Below are 21,492 nucleotides of genomic sequence, written 5' to 3'. Positions count from 1 at the left end.
AAAACCCACAATAAAAATTGTAAAATAAAATAAAAATGTTTTTTTTTAAATAAAAATAAATGTAAAATAATTCAAGCAAAATACCCACGACGTTTCGATCGCAACACAAGCGGCCTTCATCAGGCGGCGAGGAAAGAGGGGGCAAGCCTCCAAATGTAGCTGCTTATAAGGGTTCCAAAGTGAGTGGGCGGGGGAAAGAGCTGCGCAAGCAACACGAGCTTTTTTATTTTTTGTTTTCTATTTTCTATTTACGTGACTTTACCGAAAGAACCAAGAATATGCAATTGCATGTTTAGCTTAATTTTCTGTTTACATTTGGTGCTCAATATCTGCTGTCGAGACTTTCCCATGAATTATAGACGTTTTTTGTGCCACTAAGTATATAAAAAAGACGTGCCCTAGCTCTGCAAGTTGAACTTAAATTGTGTGTTACGGCAGGCTGGCAGGCATACACCTTTCATGGGTGAGGTGCCAGCCTTGTCCGACAAGGAAGAGAGCTGTGCCCTTTACATCATCAGCACTGCTAATCAAGTTTGAGACTCAAAACACAATTGACCCGAACTGCCTTTTTAACAGTCGCCTGATTACTTGGGTCACTCGTGTAAGCAGTTCACGTCAGTTACTTTATAGCTTAACAGTGTCCCACCAGGACTGGTGGATGAGATAAAATAGTGGTATGTGTGCGGATTAAATTTGCAGGTTCACTGATGTTTCGTTGAGCACTTGAAACAATTACGGTAACTAATAACCCAAAGCACAATTCCTAAAAGCACCGCTGAATATCTGTCTTTATTTATTAAAAATGGCCATTTAGCCATCATTCTTTAATTAAGCTTTAAATAGGGCTTCAATTCTCAAGGGCATCTTTGTTATTACATTTTTTTTGCTTCATAGACATTGGTGTTTCTTCTTCTTGGTTCTTTCAGTAAAGTCACGTATAAGGGAAATAATAAAATAATACAAATAAAACTGAATAAAATAATGCTTATTTTATTATGTTTTATTTTTATTATAAAAAATGTTTATTTTATTATGTAACATTTTTATTATTTTATTATTTCCCTTATACGTGACTTTACCGAAAGAACCAAGACAATGAATCCCTGCAGTCACGAAAGCTTTAAATCGAAAAATTGGTGTTTCTGTCTGTGGTGCTGTGTGGCCAGGAATAATTTGATATGGATGCTGTCCATCGCACCGCGTTTTTAGTCGACTACACAGCGAGTCTCCACACTGGAAATTCACGCAAACAGGTTTAACATTTTTATTGTTTCTTGCAAAGCAGGTTTGTGACATACCGGTAAAAAAAACACAAACAAAACATCAGCTATTAGAGCGATAGCAGAGATTTGACTGGACAGCCTTTTTCTGCCGTGTTTACACATCTGTTGGTATGTTTTTTAGGTTTTTTTTCAGTTTTTGTGGGTTTTTTCTCTTTTTTTCTTTTTGTTTAAAAAAACAAAACTATTTCCTTCACCTATAGATGCAACGAAAAAATCGTAAGGTTTATCAATGCTCAGGCAACAAAGGACCAATTTTATTTTCACGTACCGGGATGGAATGTTCACCAAAAAAATGTCATTACACGCGCACATTAATTTAAAACTAACCAGCAACAATGTTATAACTTTTGTCGTAAAATACCATTGCAAGTCAATGTAAATACAGTGCAGTGTTGGCTTTTACATTCGCCACACTCGGGTACAGTATTCTTCTACATCAGTCGTAGTATGAGTACTTAGCACATCCGCTGTTGATGTTCTGTGCTCGTGACAAGTGCTCCAACGTTTGGCCTGGAACCTGCCAGACTTGGCGACAGCGTGGCCAAGGGATTGCACCGCGTCATGCAAAACTAAAAAATAAAAAAGCAACTCTGACACGGTGGCCACACGGAGCGTGGCTGTCAAATTTGAAAAATGTCCGTGCATTATTTACATGCTACATTCTTTCTGCCTGCTTCTCTGATTGTGGCCAATATTAAGAGCATGGCTTCAGAAATATTTCGTTGTTTTTTTAAAAGATGTATTTTTTTTACCGATGTGTATGAAAAGTGCTAATGCATTGTTTTATTCACATTTATGACGAACGTTAAATCCTAACTAATACCTTGAAATGCGTAAGGACTGAATTTTAACGCCGTATTTCTCTCGGGTTCTACATTGATTTTGATTGACCAGTGTTTGAATGCACTTCTAAAGCTCCATTAAATACAATTTAATGTAATACTAAGTCCCAGAGGCAACCTTATAGGAAATGTATCATCTGGGATAACACATTTAATTAAAAAAGTAGATAATTTAAATAGCAACAAACCACAACATATCAATATTTAATTCTAAAGTAAACTACAACGCACTGAAAAAGCAACCAGAGTATATAATGAGAATGTAAACACGTTTTATGTTTGGCCTCCGATAAACGGCTAATGTTATTATCAAATTGGTTGTAGGTACAATAGAACGGCAGCCACTGTTTAATAAATTGTAGCTAATAAAAAAATAGCAATGTTTATGCAACGATTTTTATTTAATTTAAATATATCCTTTATTTAACCAAGGATGCTAACCTATGTGTATACATATTTAATTTAACAATGCAACACAAACTAAATTATATATACATTACATGTTCGGGTGGGATTATTAACTTTTGCATTTGGGCTGATGTCTGCACATTATATTCCTAATGCACTATATTTACGGTGAAATATTTCATGATTGACAGCCACGCTCATAATAAATTCGTCATTCTTAATGCCGAGGCCCTCGTGCAAGAACGATCACAATGAAGCTCAGTCAACTCCACCCAGCGATAACGTGTTTTGTTTTAAGCATTTTTTGATTGTCCATTAATGCCAATGCACAGGGATTAATGATTTCAGCAATACCAACTCATTCTGGCAAATATCATGTCTTTTGTGTAAAAAAGTATGGGCGCGTACATCACGGAATCAAAGTCACATGTTTCACAAAGACTAGTTTAGTACCCTGTAGTCTGGTTGAAGCGATTTGCCTAAGCTCACAACGGAAAGGACATTGTGTAAAATCACAACTTTTCTACCTTGACATCGCTCAACCACCATGGTTCATAATTTTCCTAGATGTGCGGAAGTATAAAAAGGATGCTGTGACATTGGATAGCTTAAGGAGATGGAACACTGCAACAATGCAGTGCTTTATGCTTGAGAGTTTAGATAAACCTTGGTGTCCAGGGTGTTAAAGAGGGCACAATAAAGCAAGCCTTCTCTTTTATCTCTCTATGCCGAAAGCCACCTCTAGAATTCTGTAAATCTTCGAGGAGTTTGAACTGTGCGGTTCAATATTAACGCACGTCTGGTGTGCAGCCCTCACGCCAAATGTGTCACAGCTGTGAATATACAAGCCCCAGTTTAAATGAAACATTTTGACTTGTGAAAATCGTTTCAATGTACCATAAACCCTTTCAACTTTTTGTTAGATATTTTTTTTTAATCCCAGCTATATAAAAACTGTTTCGTTACATCCCAATTGGTTTTGGATATTACCAATCCCCCTTTTCCATTTCTTTCAGCAAAAGGATTTTGCAAAATAACACAAACTATCCCATGAGGGATTGGATCAACAATGGGCAATATATGCAGTTTGTCAATTGTTCGATTTCCATTTAATTTCCTAATGAAAAGTACATCTCAAAAGGCACAACAGCTATAGATAGGGCAAGATGAATGCAACATTCATCAGAAGCAGTATAACAACAGTTAAATGGCTCTTTTACAACAACTGATGGCTAGGTTAGGCATATCAACGCTTGAACTATACAGCACTGCACTCTCAATGTCATTTATACACTTTCCTTTAGACTATTTGAACAATTTTAGCCTACACATATACAGTTACCCATTTCTTCATTTCTTTTTTAACGTATTTAATTTCATTCAAAGTAGTGTGTACATGGGCCTATTATATAAACTCGCCACTCATAGACGCTTGTGAGATCTTCACACACCGGTGCAATGGAACGGCCTATTAAGCCATCTCAGCTTCCTTCGGATCCCATTCCGTCTCATTTCAGAGAAGCGTTCCATCCCATGGAGGTGACTGCACTTTTGTTCGCTCATGATTCGTTGGGTCCATGTTCTCGGCAATAGTTCATTAACGCGACAAAAGATGTGCTCTTTACACACAGCGTGTTTCTGTGTTAACATCCACCACTCTCCTATTTTAGTTTTTCTTTGGGCCAGGCGTGTGGCTTTATATTATTCCATTGCAGCAAAAATGTTGAATCGTTAAAAACAGTTTTAAAGATCGTTCGCATATATGCAAGTATACATATATTTTTTTGTAAAGAATGAATTGAAATAGAACTTGCGGACATTATGGAGCACACATTGTGTACAATGTATAAAAGCTGTAGTTACACGATGGGAGGTTTTGCCACAGTACATTTTTTTTTAACAAACAATAAATCGTATGTGGGTTGAACGATGAATAGATGAAAGCTGTCTATATCTAGACCAGAATACTTAAACAATCACATAATTAAGATGATAGTGGAATTAGTATTTTGCTAATCTACTCAAGTTCCACAGGTGCAGTGAAGGGTGCTTTTAAAAGCCCCTTTATTACGCATGAAGCTTTTACAGATCACTAATGTTCTCCATACACACAGCATGCATACCTTTACAGTTCTGAGGCCACCGATAAATTATCATTTGTGTACAAATCTGGTGGAGCTGTGTTTTATTTAAAAAGGGACAGTAATTTCCTTTACATATATATCATTTCAGAATACATTTTTATGGCTTTGCACATCTTTTTTCAATAGATATTCTGAATCGATTTAGCATTTCCACACTTATTTTTTTGTAAATGTGGAGAATATCCTGTAATTCTGAAAATGCATATTTAAACTCAGAACTCACACCAAACCCACACTTCTCTACATAATGGAAAAACCATTTTCAAGATGTATATAGTATTCTGAAACCTCTCTGTCATTGAAACAACAGGCACTGATCTTGTGTCTGTATCCAGACTTGACGACAAAATATGTGGCAGTTTTTTTCTTTCTTTTAGGAATACAGCATTTACAGGTAGTGCTCACGGCTGTACGGGGCAATTGACACGGTGGCCTGCTTATACTTGGTAGCCGGGTTGGCGCTGCTGCTGCTGTTGCCACCACTGCCCGGTGTGGCCGGAGGAGGCTGGGAAGACCCCGTGGCCGTCAGAGGGATGGACTCCTTTTCTTTCCCACCGTCACCATCTGAGAGCTGCCTGAAGGCTGCCATGCCAATGCCAGGGCCACCCCCGAGACCCGCGGCGTATGCAGCCTGTCGCAGTAGCAGGTGGTTTCGGTTTCGGTCCTCCCAGAGGTTCCCCTGTGGCGCGTGCTCATCGGACGGGCCAGTGGCAGCAGCAGCAGCAGCTGGGACAGATGGAGCGGTGTTGGCCGAGGTGGGGGACACGGCCGGGGTGGGGGTACGGCTGGAGGCCCGCTCTCGCGCGGGACCCATGAAGGTGGAGAACGGCGGTGCCGGGTGCTGGACGCCTCGGGCGTTGGTGCCAAGGTCGGCGGCGTTAGGGTTGGAGGCCACGGCGGCCGCGCTCAGTGGGACGGCGTTGACGGCGGGCAAGCGGGCACGGGAGATGGGCACGTGCTGGGTGGGAGCGGCTGGCATGGACTTGTCGAGCAGTAGAGCGGTCTCGGGCTCCGGGGGCATCCAGCACAAGTCGGAGTGGCCGTAGCGCTGGCAGTCGGACGTGCAACGCGACGCGATCACAGTCACATCAGGCAGGTCCTTGGGAAGCATTGGGGCTGTGCAGCCTGGGAAGAAACACACATGAGGGAGCAGAGTTAGGCGAGTTGCAAAGAACATTATCGTCCGTGCATGCATTGCCTCTGTGGCATCGTGAGTGAAAGTAATGGACTAGATGGTTTTGGTATCCATGGTTTTTACTAGTTTCATAGCAAATGGATGTGCTGTTAAGTTCATTGCTTTGGCAAGTATGTGTTGTGTGCCAATGATATGCTCTTATTGTGGTGATATGATCTTACTTGGTAAGAAATTGGGATGCTGACGATTGCCATGTGCTGAATATTGATGGAAATAATGTACAAGGTATGACCGCTATCCTACGATGTGTGTGCTCTTCAGTTATAAAATCTGGCGAAAGGCAAAAAATAAAAGAATAAAAATGCACAACCTAAGAGTATCGAATATAGGAAAATTTGCAAACTATCTGTTCAGTACATTATTTGGAAAAAAAATGCGTGTATGTTTACTCCAAAAATAATGTCACGATTCCTTCCATGGAAATGGAATTGTATTAAAATACAAAATGCGAACTTATAATCTTGCAATACCGAACATCATTGGGTGAATTATCATACGACATTAATATGTAAGAAAAGGCCTGTGGAACATAAACATAATTTAGAAAATAATACAAAATGCCCACAAATCTAATTGTCCTTATTTATCCAGCCATATGCCCAAACGTACCATATGGGCCTCAGCCCAGATTAAATTGTTCTTTAGCGGTTTGCTATGTTAATGTGATGGAGCTGCTTGAGAATTTCCTTAAATATGCAATATGCTTTTCTATGGAATGTGCACATGGCCCAGAATTTTAAGTTGTTTTAGAGTTCCTTGTTCTATAAAAATGTCACTTTGCGAAAGTGTTTTTTTTTTGTAATCTAAAACCATTATTTCCGAGGGATGTTATTAGGCACAATGATTAAGCTATTTTTCTGCATTTTGTGCGTGTGTTTCATGCACCACATTCACCTCTTGTGCAAGATGCTGCATTATTTTATGCCTGTGGTCGCAATACCAACCTCATATCCTGATAGTTATATAAATAAAAATAATCCACAAATTCTTTGTTCTGGTGAACAATAATAATAATGAAAACATTCAGTTTGGAATTAGAATGGTTATAATTACTCTACATGGTTTTCATAAGCGTACTTTTATTTCAGAAGAAAACAAAATGCGACGATGACTAAATTTGGCATAGAGGACCATTTCTACTTCTCATGATCACCAACTAAGAACTCTCTCTTCCTACGCGCTGTGGCTTTCACCATTAACAATCGCTAAACTCTTAAAATGTATGCACGTTGATTAGACCAAATTAGCCCTTCCATTAAAATATGTAAACTAATGAGTAATTTCATGGTACAGAAATATTTCTTAATACATTTTTTTTTATTCTTGGACTGGAAAAGTATAATTTTGTATGACCTGCCCAAGCATGCAAGCCAAGCAAATATTCCGATTGTCATGGTACCAATTTTGCTTTCAACTACAAAGGGCCCATAGCTGAGCATCATCAGCAGATCTCAGCTCATTATGCTTTTATGCCCACATTACCGGCAGCAAGCAGGAGGAGACCACAAACGATCGGGTGTGATTGCTCCTTTAACCTGCCTGATGCAGAATAATTATTCCTTTAATTTTCTCCATTTCTTCTTACTCATTGCTATCCCCCCTTCTCTTGCCTATTTAAACCCTCCCTCCATTACTGGCAATGAGGAGGTCTGTGTTTAGACTAATTATAAACTCCCTGTGTGGTATAAAGAACAGGTGTGAAGCAACAGAGGTGGTAGGAAATTCAAAACTGAAACCCATTTACGCAATTCAGTGCCCTGCCAAGCAAACACAAAGGCCCTCCAGAGAGGCAACTAAGGGCTTCAAAATGGGACCTCTCATCTTATGATCTCATAGGTACATTACCTTGATCCTTTTTCTGTCAAATGTCACCCTGCCGCCAAAGCCTGCACATAAACCGCACAAAGTCTTTTATGACGCCAGGAATTACAGTGATCACTCGTGATGGTAGCATCCTGCTGTCTCTAGGAATTTCCACCCCATTAGCCACCCAGTTCCAAAGTACAGTGAAGTAGCACTGACTCCTGCTGTACCTTTAATTATTTGTGTTGACCAACTCTGTGTTAGAATATTTTAGCTCAAAAGGGCAAGTATGGGCTCTTCACTTGGCAAAATCGTACGTCTTTAAAAAAAATCATGAGTGTACAAGAATTTGATATTACTCTGATGGGTGTTCCATATAATTGAATGGGTTTTTTATTATCCTTATTTCATTTTCTTGGCTGAAGCAATCATATTGATAGTATATTTTTTTAAAATTGGTTTGCTAATGCGTAAAGGGGGAAAAAAATCGAATCTATTACTCGTAAAAATACACCAATGTTGGTTCCAAAATACAGCTTTATGTGCATATCTAATATGCGCTTTCAGCATTTATTTTATTATTTTACGAATGCTGCGATTAAAGTTATTTCATCAAAAAATGGCACTCGCAAAAGCCTTTGCCTCCAGCAGGTGTCTTGGCTTTGTGCATATCAGCAGAGAAGCGTCACGGTGGTTTGTTTTTGGGCCAGCTGCCCACACACCTGCCCAACCAAACTTGCACCCATTTGATCAAGCATAATCGATGCATCTAAAAGCAAGCACTCCGTGGCGCGATTGTGGCGCCACAGTGGCTAGGAGATGTTAACTACCTCGCCGGGAATACCAGAGGTTGTGTGTTCGATCCCGACTCTGACGCCTGCTGTATATTTGGAGTTTGCGCGTTCTCCCCACGGTCACAAGGATTTTTATCCGAATCCTTCGATTTTACCTCCACATATAGAAACATGCCTTTAGAGTATTTGGCTGCTATAAATTTCCACGTGATAAGCCACTACGTTCAGCTATCATTTGTAATGTCCAGGTCGCTTCTGAAAAAGAGAAAAATAGCTCAGTGGGCCTTGCCTGGTTAAAAAAAAATAGTTTAATTTATAGTTGAGAAACTGTTGCTAGCTGAATGCGTGTAATCGTATGTGTATTTACATATATGTAGACTATGATCCATTGAATTCCATGACCATGCATACTGACCAGAATTGGTGTGTTACCTATTAATTTGGCTGGGCCCTCCCTAAGGTTGACGTTGTACGATGATAAGGTATGATAAGGTGTGATGTATAAACAACAAACGCTATCCATGGGTACACTATCCACTTGTTCATAATTTCTTACCTTAATTGGTGCTCACTAGTACATAATGCTCAAAGGGGAATGATTGTTGTTGTACATATGTATATTTTCTGTTTAGATATTAACAATATCGATACTTACTACATAAAAATTTTCATCAGTTTCAATCTAACAAATTATTCACGTTCATGGATTTGTCAGGACATCAGTTCTGCTTGGCCACCTATTCACACGAGTCATTAAAATAAGCGTGCACTTTTAACGGTTACGGTTTTCTTATTCATCTTTGTCCGTTGAGTACTGACACTTGCAATGAGAAACTTCACCTTGTTAAATGTTTAGGACCACAGGAGAGGAGTTAAGGTAATTAAAACTTCACAAAACAACCTGGCACCATATGGCCCTTGTGTTCGAAAAATTAACTCGGCCCAGTAATGAAGCAGCAAAGTCTGGTTCTGACATTGATGTGCACTCTAATTGCCACGCTCACCAGGATGACTCGTGAAGACCTCTGTTTCCACCAGTCTCCTCTCGACAAAGACTATAACATGCACAGAATCACCTTATACAGATGCCAGGTCACAATAAATGCGGAACCTGACATTCAAAATTCTCCAGGTATGTTTTTGTTTTGTCAAGTGCAGAACAGCAGTACATGTTATATGTTACATGCACAGCACTTTGTCAGTCCACTACCATAGGGGTTATTTGACTACATGCAACATAATGGCCTGCATGGGTTTCTGAAAGCAGGCACCATAGATGTGGGATACAGGTGTAGTGACATAGAATGGGTCACTACGGCACGTAGCGCTGGCTACTGGCAGAGAGTGGGTTCGTGGGTGTAATAGCCTGGTCTACCAGCAGGGCAGGTGAAGTGTGCCCTGGAGTGGGTAGCGCCAGTTGCTGGCAGTGAAGGGCCATTTGAGGATACACAGCGGCAGGTCTGCGATTAGGGCACGTGATAGGCACGGATGTAGGGTAAAGATGACAGAGGGGACACGTGGGGCAGAGCTAGATCCTGTTGGTAGGTTCCAGAAGGGGGCGTGGCCGAGGGCGGAGCCAGGCCAGGCTGGGGAGGATAAAAGGGAGGCCCCGACTCTGGGTCGGGGCTGCTGCGGTTTGGGAATGCAAGCCGTCGTCTTCACCTCCTCGTCGGTGTTGGGTCAGGGAGTGTGCCGGCTGTCCTGACCCGTATATAGTTATCCCCTATACTGTGGAAAGTGTAGAATAAACGTGTATGCCTCCTACTATTAGTGTCTCTGAAGTGACTCATTACGCAGGTATAGTACAACAATTATATGGCTGCACTGCCCTCTGCTGCCTATCGCGTAGCACAGGCCCATCTCTTTTGACACCTGTTTGCATGGTGTCCGCCCATCCAAGCAATAGCCAGGCTTAACCATTGTTCATATGTTTCTTAAATTGTAAACTAAACTATATTCTTTGGGTCTTTAGGTACAGTCACGTAGATAGGTTCAAAGAAACTAAATGTGATTTCCTGATCTGTCGCTGCTGTTTACTTTGCGCAGACAAGGAAGGAGCTTTGAAGGGGCCCGGATAGACTCACTAAACTAGAGGCATGAGATGTGTGATAACTTTGCCACGTCCTGTGGAGTGTAGGCATATTCTTGGGTTTTTTGGGTAAAGTCACTTAGGTAAAAAATAAAAAATTATAAAAGTAAAATAAAAATAAAATAAAAATCACGACGTTTCGGAGGCAACACAAGCTTCCGTCTATAAGTTTGTGTTGCCTCCGAAACGTCGTGATTTTTATTTTATTTTACTTTTATTAATTTAAATTTTAATTTTTTACCTACGTGACTTTACCGAAAAAACCCAAGAATATGAATCCTTGCAGTCACGAAAGCTTCAAATCTAGAGTGTAGGCATGTTCAATCAAGGTAGTTTACTCAGGATGTGCTATCTTGAATGCTAATCCGAACCATTTAATAAGGCACACACTTGTCTATATAATTTTTTTCCCTGAAAATAAGGACACTTGTTAAAAATAAGCTTCTGTGGTTTTTTTTGTCTGTTCTGAAATCCAAGATTATTATTTTTGTTACAATATACCCGGCACTGCCGAGATGAAGTACTGGTAAGAAAAATAACAGCAGATCAAAAGCAAAAGCCTTCATGAACACAGAGATAAATGTACCTTAATTACACAAGGGACATAAGCAAAAGTGTGATTGGGTTTGTTTATTAACTGAAATTTGATACTGATGAATGGCTCAGGACTTGTTTATTCCCAGCAATGCTATCTTGTCTGCAATCAAAGCCACATTTGAAAACGTATTGGCCGATGGGTTTATGTTATGAGATGATTGCAACCTCTCATGTGGTGAGAACATCAGCTTTTGTTGACATATATCGTATCCAATCGGTTTTACATTAGTAGCTTATGCCCAAGCAGAGATGGAATTCCATTTGAAAATGTATTCCAAAGTTAAACAAAAAGAAAACCCAAACGAGTAAACTCAATGTACAGCTTTTCATATATTGCAAATTATGAGAATGTTGTTTGTGGTGAACATTGCAATGTTATATTATATATGATGGAAAGGGGTAACCAACTATATACATAGATAGGAGGATACAAAGATGCATGCATTTGTATAGGGGGACTTGAGGCTGCTGGCAACAAAAATTGGGAGAACAAATTTACATTCACGTGCCATGCTTTGGCTGTACGAAACCAATACATTTTAATTGTATATGAAATCTAAAGTGCAGAATGTAAGCCAAGTGAGTTTTAACTGCAAGAACATTTGTGCACAATGGGGCAATGTGATGTAAAAACCAAAACTAGCGCTGCAAATATTTCATGTCCATGCGAAAGCAGACAAAACCCCCTTTGAGATATATAAATGTGTCTCCACAGCCCATAATCACGTGGGTGAAAGTTGCCTGGAAATATGGCACAGCAGATGATGTTTGAACTCGGACAAGGATCCTGAACCTTATCTTAATGAGATTTATAAAGCACCTTTACGAGGGTGCTTTACAGCACTCATAAAATTGTACATAGCACGAGAATAATTTGAAATGAAGCATTGGGTTATTGTAAGTGGCGGTGTAGTTTTGATGGCAGTAAAACAAGAAGGACTGATGAGGAGGAATTGATGAGAGGTTGGGATATGCCAGGCCGTAGCTGGGGGAAGACAGCAATCTGGGCGGGTCTGAAAAGTGATTAGGCATCATTCCATTGGGAAGATAAAGGACAACTAGCCACCCAGAATACCAAGAGCAAAAAAAACCGACATGGAATTTATATACGTTAAAAAACGAAATGCTTAAAAATCGGGATACATTTGTAACCCACGAGTTAAAATATGTCTCTGGGACCTTGTGGAAAACACTTCCACACGATTAATGATCGCGGGAAGGCATTGCGCAGCTTATCTCTGCACCTTTCCATATCTACTCCCTCATGCTCCGACAGCCGGCATGTCTTTGCATTTAGCATCATGGGCAGCGGGCAATTTGGTCTCGAGCACCACGAGTGCTGACGCGGAATGATAATTTCTTGTTTTGCACAAGTTGCCAACCGCAACACGCAATTGTTGATGATCAACAATTGCGTATGGCGGTTTGCGTGAGGCATCCTTTGCGTTCAAGTACTGCATGTAGTTGTTTGAACGGACCCAGTCAATTAATTATCAAGCACGGCAGAACATGTGCAATGAGATTCGTATGACAGACAGAGATCAACGCCAGTGAAAGTTGAGAGAAATCGGGATTTGCAGGAGATAATCAGAGAATAAACATGCTTAGAGGCAAGAGTGGGAGGCTCATATTAATCAAGTCGGCGACCTAAATGAGATTTTTTTAAAATTTAGACATTGATTTGTGTCACAACATATTTCGAAAGCTTTAACTGAGCAAAATTGAATGTGTACACCATGTTAATCTGAGCTACACAAATAATACGTAAAAATGTTAGACGTTTTAATTTAAATAAGCAAACCTATATAAAATGGCTTTAGAAAGCAACATTTGACCCGGGTGTGAACACTGTCGCTCGGTAAGCCAAATAAATCATGGACGATGTTCCCAGTCTCCGTCTTTTGCCCCCTTTCCTCAATCCCTCTCAACCCATTCGGCAAACGTCGCGCCTATTTTTTCTTGTTTGGGGGGAATGGGGCTGCGTGAAGAGTGCACTGAAGGAGGAGGAGGATCGGCAGGGCAGCCCGGAGGGTTACCCAGAGACACTCTGGCTCAGAGAGAGAGAGAGAAAGCGGGGCGCACGCATTTGTATGTGTGTGTGTCTTTCGCGCAAGGGATTCAAACATCACTGCCGGCTCTGTGGATGTCGTGCGCCTTCCCAGGAGAGTGCAACACTGACCGTGAGCATGCCCGCGTCATCGGGATTTGTCGCCAGTACGATAATGAGGGTGACCCGTTTCTGTCACACAGTGTGACAAATGCAGCTTTTTACCATTCATTACCTACAAAATCAAAGCGCTCTTGTATGCAGTAGAAATGCATTCAGGACCCCCCACCCCCCACTCCCGAAACTGAATCACTCTGAGCGTGGAGTGTCGGCAAGGGAAGCATGATGGCAGATGACATGGTATGTGTGTATGTATAGATATATATATCATCACAGGGATGATGATGGCCACTCGCTGCCGTTTTTGCATGCTTAGGACATACGAGGACCAAGGCTTTCAATTCAGATATAGATGTCTCTAGTGCCTTTTCCAAACAGGTGCATGAAGTTATTGTGCAAGTTATTGTTGCCAGCACAGAAGTGGCTGCAGCACTTGACTAATTATTGTTAATGCGCATTTGAGTTGCCATTGTAGTTTCGAGCAATTTTCAGGAATTCGGGCAGATGAAATACGACCAGATCAACGAGGTTTCATCGCAATGAATTTAAGGCAATTTTTGCTCGAAACGGCGTAATGTGTTGCCGCAAAGTATCCTATCATTATTTCAGTCGTTTCGTCACCAAATCAGGATAGCGGCAATCAAAATTTGAATTCGACGTGACAAGGCGAAGCTGGCACAACACGTAGTGAGACATCCAATTTGCACGGTCAATTGAGGTTCATTAAAACAGATTATAGCACACCTATTCTCCAAGGGATTTTCAAACCATGCACTTCCCTGTGATATCAAGCGCCTTATCCATAGCTTGCTTTTAATGCAAAAACACACATAAACCCAGCAATGTCGGCGTACATGAGGTTTTACTTTGCTCTACACGCAGGCAATTTTCCATAAATTCCTACCCATTATGGCAAAGTCACAGCCAATCTGTGCCAATTAAGATTGACGTTGGAGCGTGTTTGCAGAATTTGCAGCAATATGTTCGAACATAATTAAGTGAAACGTTGAAAATTTGGATTTCTACGTTGTGTGTGACATTCAAGTTACTTTAATATCCTTCATTTTTTCACGATGACATTCATTAGTTAAGAAAACAAGGACTCCATTATCAAAAAGAAGTATTACTTAATACTGCCCCCCCCGTAATGTTAGTCTCAATAACTGATAAAGTATAAGTCTAAGCAGTGCACCAGATGAACATTTTTAATGTAATTAGAGAGTAATCTTAGTTCAGCATGTCCAGTGGGGTCAATTTAACAATATGTGTTCTAAATTTCACATTTTTTCCTCTTGGCAAAAAAAACCCCCTCCCGTCTTCCTCGACTCCCAATGCAATCTTACAATTTGTAAGTGTGAAAAAGATCTGGATAGGATCTAATTGGCCCTGATGTAAATTCAAGTCACATCTTGGTATTCGTGATCGATTGTTAATTATACAAGATCGGTTTGCAAAGGGTGATCACTACCGGCTTGTTCTGTAAGCAGACTTGGCCAGAAGTCGAACACCGACCTCTCTCCATCACCAAATCACAGTACACAAGCGTGTTTATTTTTATTACCAGGCAAAAAAAAACTGCTTACATGGCAGCTGAGTTATATTGCCAATATGACGTCATTATTCATGGAAGTACAATCAATAATTCCATGGAACCGATGAAATGCATTTTAATGAAACAAGTAAATGACAAGATTGCGCTTAACATCATTTGTTTTTATTTTGTAATTCAAAAGTGAGAAATGTAGATGAAAAAAAAATGTGAATGGTAGCACACCACAGAGGTGTTCTTCTTAATGCATTACAAATGTACATGCGATGTTGTTAGCAGTGGGTGGACAAAGTCTGGGCGGGGGGTGAGATCGGGTGCATTTAGAGAAGAAGCAGGTTTAGTGGTGTAGTGGTGGAGAGATGGAGGGAGGGAGCCAGAAGTCCCTGGGGTGCGCAGCTACATTTTTGGGCCATTTTGCAGTGAGTGTGTGTGCAGTCAGGTGCAGAAAAACCCCTGGACTCATTGACACTGCAGTGTCTGTAACCCCATCCCACCCCGTCAATCACGCGCCGAAAACGCCAGGCAAACCCGGCAGTGCTCTCTCTTTCACCTCTCTCTCTCTATATATATCTTCCCTATTATTGTCATTTAACCGTTTTATTTTTCTCGTATTATTTTTTTTATATATATTGCTTTCACATTCCTGATAACGTCATGGCCATTTTTTTCATATGCGCAAAATTGAGTAAAGAAAGGAGTTATAATACTATTTTACACAATGTGATATTAGACATCCATCAAAGTGTAATTTAATCAAAAAAACTATATGGTATGTAATAACCCATTCTTGAATTGCATTCCTGTACTATTGCCTGCAAGATAAATGCTTTGGATAATGGTACAGCCTTTACTTATATATGTTATTTGTACAATGTTGCAATAGCGGGATTTGTTGCGTATCATTTAATAACAGCCAATCACAGAACCACCATTTGGATAACAAGAGATGCGTTTTGCTGTGACACGTGATACTACAATTGTTGCATTTATTGCATTGCATGCACAAGGGTTAAAGAAAAACCCTTCTGATCAGATCTTTTAGCAGGAGCCCAATAAGAAAACTACGGGAAAGCTCTTCCCGATAAGATTCTCAAAGCCCTTGCGATTATACGCTGCGTAGGAAATGTCGCCTGTTGTTGGAAAGGGGTAACGAATCAAATGTAGGCCTTCCCCTCACAAGCTGTAAAACACGTCCATAGTAATTAAATAATTGAACAAAAGCAAATTATGCCTATTTAAGTTCCCTCATATACCTCAGTTGCGGAAGCTCACAGCGTGGTTTTATACTTGAAACGTGGTGTTTTTGTGTTTTTCGGTTCAATTTAATTTCTTGCACCTTGAAAAAAATACACACTAAATGGCAATTTAATCGATGGAGATTATACAAACTCTGGATTCCACACGCAGCTACTTTTACAGCAACGGTGTAATAATCTCTCGCATTGATGGGGGTTGTCGGTTAATCACCACAAATGACGAATCATCATCAATACCACCTACACATGTAATAGGCAGTCTTCATGACTCATCGTGTATGTGTTGGTAATTATGTCTGTAGTGCAAGTTCCTAATTCATATTCTGTTTCCCTCTTTATTTGTCAATTTTTTTCTAACTGTATCTCCTTTTTATATATTCCATCTTTATATGAATAATTTAGCAATTGGTGCAGCCATTAGTTTTACCGGTGTTAATCACTGTGGAAATGGCTCCAGCATAGGCATTTAATCAAACGCATTGGCTGACTTATAAAAGCCGCACCTTTGTATCTTGAATATTGTGGCAACCCGTGAGTTCTCATGAGCTAATTAGTGGACACTTTTATAATCGAGTAGATGATGAGCAAAACAAAAGTCAGGCACAACAAGTTCGCTACACAATTAAAGATGCCTGTTCAGAGCCCACACCTGGGGAAAACACAGCGGAGCGTTGCAGGTATAGCCACGGCAGTGGCTGAACTAGTACTGGGAATGAAAGTGAGGAAGTTAATGGGTGAATGAGAGCAGGTTGGAGTGCTTTTGGAAAACAGAATTTCGGTTATGAAGAGTAACACACCGATGCGTCTGAAGAGGAATGTTTTCAATCGGTGCATATTATTATTTGGTTCTTTCGGTTAAGTCACGTCTAAAGATAAAATTATTTATTATTTATTATTTTATCTTTAGACGTGACTTAACCGAAAGAACCAAATAATAATTCCTGCAGTCACGAAAGTTCTAAAATTAAGATCGGTGCATATTACTTGCTCAGACGTATGGATCAGAAACACGGAGAGGTGTGCGAGGCAGCTATTGGGAGGGCATGTTCGGGATTACACCGAGCCACAGAAAGGGGAACACATGGACCAGAGAGAGAGAGAATGCAAGCAAGAGACCTCGTACTGACTGTTGAGAAAGTATGTGGGCTTTGGCAGGACACATTGCTCGAGAAGGGCTGATAGCCCATGGTAGATACCGATCATGGAACGGCAGTTAAAGGGAGGGAACACGCCCGGGAGGAGATTGATTGAGGAGATGGAGTGATGAGATCGGCTCGTGTGTAGGAGCCTAGACGGTAGATCGGTGCATCGCATCACCACGAGGGTCGGCGATGGTTCTGGCAGAACTTCATCCGGCGTTCGATATGTCGTGTCTACAGATGATGACGAGGATGGCTGTGCAACACATCGTCATACATATGTATCACAGGTGTTGGGTTTCATGGCGGGTAAAAACACATGTGCATGGTAATTTGGCACTACAGACACGCATGCTGGAAATACACCATCTCATTAGGCAGCCCACACTTGCATCGCTTTACTGGCAGCTGAGGTTTGTCTGCCTAACACTTGGTCACATGCTCAGTAATATGTAAATAACTTGTGCTGCCTTTGTAATAATCACTGCTTGGCACCAGTATTAATGAATTCCTCAATTTGCCTATGTCCACACTTCATTGCAAACATCATGAAAGGCAGCAACACAGCGCAAAAATCATCGCCTCAATATGACGTAGATACGACCAACAATCATGCTATTATATTGCTTTGAAGCTCCAGATCGTACATCCTGGTCTCAGAATTATTGGGGACATTCTGTATGCATTGCAGTTACATAACGTGCTCAAACAATGCATTGTCTTGCATGCACTGCAAGTTAGCAGAAATATGCCCTCTCCTCCTGCTTGTAAGTCAGGCGATAGTTGGCAAGAGCATGCAAGTGTGTAGTGCGTGCGTAGGGAAAGCTGCTTGTCTTTCACAGTCTGTCTGCCTCTCCATCTCATGTATTTCTACACCTCCCAGCCCATGGGTGAGGTGCATTTCAGAGTGTAAAATTTCTGACACTTAGTTTCATGGGGAATGAATGATGGAAAAGAAAGGTTGGGGAGTTGGGGGCAGGAGGGGAGGCAGGAGGATGCCAGAAGCTGCCAAAGCCTCGCTGTCCAAACGCTTTGCCATGGTAGTGTCAGCCGTGATCAATAACACACACACACAACCAATGCAGTTCTGAGAGAGAGAGAGGGCTACTGAGAAACAAACAGTTCCAGCTATACTTCCTAGCCCACAACAAACACTACTCTGTCCCCCCTCCTCCTCCCTTCCCTCTGCCTATAGCAATAACCGTCTCGGACTTTGATGCACAACTAATATCATGTTTTGCAAGGACATTGCCAGGACTCCTTGAAATGATACAGCATGGCTCCTTTTTTTTTATGAACGGTCTCATGCGTTCAGTTGTGAGCAGGAAAATGGGACGACGGTGGAAAATTGAATGCTATTAATCATGACAGGGCGAGAATTGGTCCCATAAAATATTACAACTTTTGCTTGTTTAATCTTTTTGTCATTTGTGGGCTGTAAATTATTGATGAACCTTTCTCTTTGTGGTTTCACAGTCGCCGACTTTATTAAACCGTGAAAAGGAGCAAGAACGGCCGTTTACGTTACTATTAGTTTTCAGCGACTGGCAGTGCTTTCCATCAAAATAATTAAAAACAGAGCCCTTCATTGACTCTACAAACGATGCATCTCAAAACTTTCTTTTTTCATATGGCTGCGTCCTTAGATACTCCAACTTTGCATGGAACTCCCAGTGGATATCTACGCATTAGAGCTGCCCTTGCCATGTAAAGAGCTCAAACAATATAGCCATTGTGAGTGAGTATATGCATGTGTGGATGTGCATGTGCTTTCACATTTCTTTAATTTTGTTAAGGCTCTCTTCTGATACTGTGTTCACAAAATCAATCTCTTAACGTTGTTAAATTGTTTTTTTTTATTTTCCCTTCTTAGATTTTTTTCTTCTAATAACAATCTTTGGAAAATATAATCCAGAGCTTTTCTGGCACTAATTTTTTTCCAACAGTGCATCGTATTCCAATATCATTCGCATGGCCTTCGGACAAATCACTCGGAATGCATTTGACCTCATTATATCTCTCAAGCAAAGGAACATCGAGACTAAAGAGTGCTTGGAAGACAACTATAAGCTGTGGCACTACGTGGTGAGTAGCAGAGGATGGTGCAGCAAAATCCATTGTTGCGCTGTACCATGCTCGTTTCTATGCTCCCCGCCTTAACTATCCTACTCTGACCTGCATGACGAATTGTGGTCAAATAACCCCCCATGACCTGGGTGGCGTGGAGAGGCCCTCATCCCTGCCGTAGGCTGACAAAAGGGCTGTACGTGTCCAGCCATGATGCGTGTGGTAGTCGTCGTCGTAGTGTGTCGTAGAGGCAAGTTTCTACTGCACGCCACGACTGCCACCGCCACACATTCTACAGACTACATCTTCAAGTACACATTCCAGTTCTTCTTGGATCATTTTCAAAACGCCAAGGTCATGGCCACCTCTTTAGAATGTGATGCCGCAGCCTTGGCGATTGCTTCTCACTCGCACCAAGCCAACGTAACCTCTGGCTGTCGCCGCATTCTATCGCGTGCGGATAAACAAAAAGGAATAAATCAAGAGGACGGGCGATGTGTAATATTATATTTTGCGCTCTGCCAAAAAAAAACAATTGTTGCCCATTTACACCAGGTGAGGTCACCATTCTGGAAGTGCCTTACGTCCAGTATGCAGCACTGTGTGTTCTGTCCCCAAAAACAAAGTGCTGTTGGGCAGCAAATTTAATGTAATCTGTTTCTTTCAAGTGAATTCCAAGTGCGTAGGAGCAATTGTTTTTTAATTACATGTGTAAAACGCCAATGTTTCCATGGGATCGCACGTGCAAGTTTACTGACAACGGTGGATCCCGTGTATAATTATTTACGTTCTCAATTTTAAAAGAACGAGGGGGTGAATTAGATTGACTATTCTTGCTGTCCAAACGTAAATACCCTGAGGGATTTATGATGAATGTAAAAACACTACTAAAAAATCAGCGTCGTCTTCAGGCTCAAGCTAACATAGACCAGTCCTCTTCTCTGCAGCAGTCCTAATCCACCGTGGGAATTTCCACATTCACGTGGCGAAGGAGATCCCCGGTATACAAACAACCACCTCTAACTTCCCGTAAAACGACTGGCGATATCATCGACCCAGAAGGAATGATATTACCGAGATGACACCCAACCGAGATTTGAATTTTGAACCTTCAAATTGTTTTTGTGTCAGGATACAACAAGGTGAAGGTGCAGCCGTACAATTGCCTGCCCATGCCTCTGCTGGCAGAATGGACTCCACTACAGAGAGCCATTGAGGGCTCCTCCAGATGGTCTTTGGCCTACTATTCCACACTGGGCCGACATCTGGGAAGCGGTGGGTAGTTATCTACACTTTATCCCACCACATGCCAACTGCCGATTGATTAGCTGTGGCGGTGCCCATTTGTACAGCAGGGTCGCCAGAGGCCATGGATGTAAGAAATCTTCCCCGTTGTTTTGACTGCCATGCTGGGAAATTCAACCCAAACCCCTAACCATTCTACCATGGCAGCTTCCCAGTTAAGAGTCAAGAAGATATAAATGATAATTCATTACATTTAAACCCGAATAATAGGTTTATTTTCGTGATTCTGCGATGGCGGTGGTGCACAGGCACAACTAATAAGCACTGCCTCGAAAGAAAAACAAGACTATTGCTGTACTCTTTTGTTTTTTCGGTAAAGTCACGTAGCTGAAAATAATAATGAAATAAAATAAAAAAAAAAGTGAAAAACAACTCAATTAAATCACGACGTTTCGGGCGCAACACAAGCGTCCTTAATCACAGTGAAAACAGTTGCTGAGGTATGCTAAAGAGATGGCTTTGACAAGGGTTTATATAGCTGAGGAGGGTGGGGGGGGGACGAGGGCGGGGTGAGTGTGGGGGCGGGGCGTGGGCTGGAGAGGCTCATCCTAAGGGTGGACGTAATGCTCCTGGGCGTACTGCTCGTACAGCTCCTGTACATTGGATGGGTGGAGTGGGATGGGGGAGTACAAATTTGCACGATTGAAACACTGCACGTCAAATTCCCTAGTGATGGAAGTCTACAAGGCTGGGAATAACATTTTAATTTAGTTGTTTTTCACTTTTTTATTTTATTATTATATTATTATTATTATTATTTTCACCAACGTGACTTTACCGGAAGAACCAAAGAGTATGGATCCTTGCAGTCACGAAAACTTCAAATCTAGAAGAATATTGCTGGAGACGTTTTG

General features: G+C 41.2%; 1 protein-coding gene across 1 annotated transcript in view; it reads right to left on the bottom strand.

Moving 5' to 3' along the window:
• Positions 1–1,250: 1,250 nt before the first annotated feature.
• Positions 1,251–21,492, bottom strand: part of LOC144722732 (protocadherin-9-like) — a 62,027-nt gene continuing 41,785 nt past the window's right edge. The window contains exon 4 of the mRNA XM_078601082.1: positions 1,251–5,802. Within this exon, the coding sequence (XP_078457208.1) occupies positions 5,066–5,802 (737 nt within the window). The 3' untranslated portion in view covers positions 1,251–5,065. The remainder of the gene's footprint in view (positions 5,803–21,492) is intronic.

This window comes from Lampetra planeri, chromosome 15, assembly GCF_965212315.1.
Source record: "Lampetra planeri chromosome 15, kcLamPlan1.2.h2, whole genome shotgun sequence".
In the NCBI taxonomy this organism is placed as follows: domain Eukaryota; kingdom Metazoa; phylum Chordata; class Hyperoartia; order Petromyzontiformes; family Petromyzontidae; genus Lampetra; species Lampetra planeri.
Note: the sequence above shows the minus strand (reverse complement) of the source record. Positions and strands in the feature narration are given on the sequence as shown.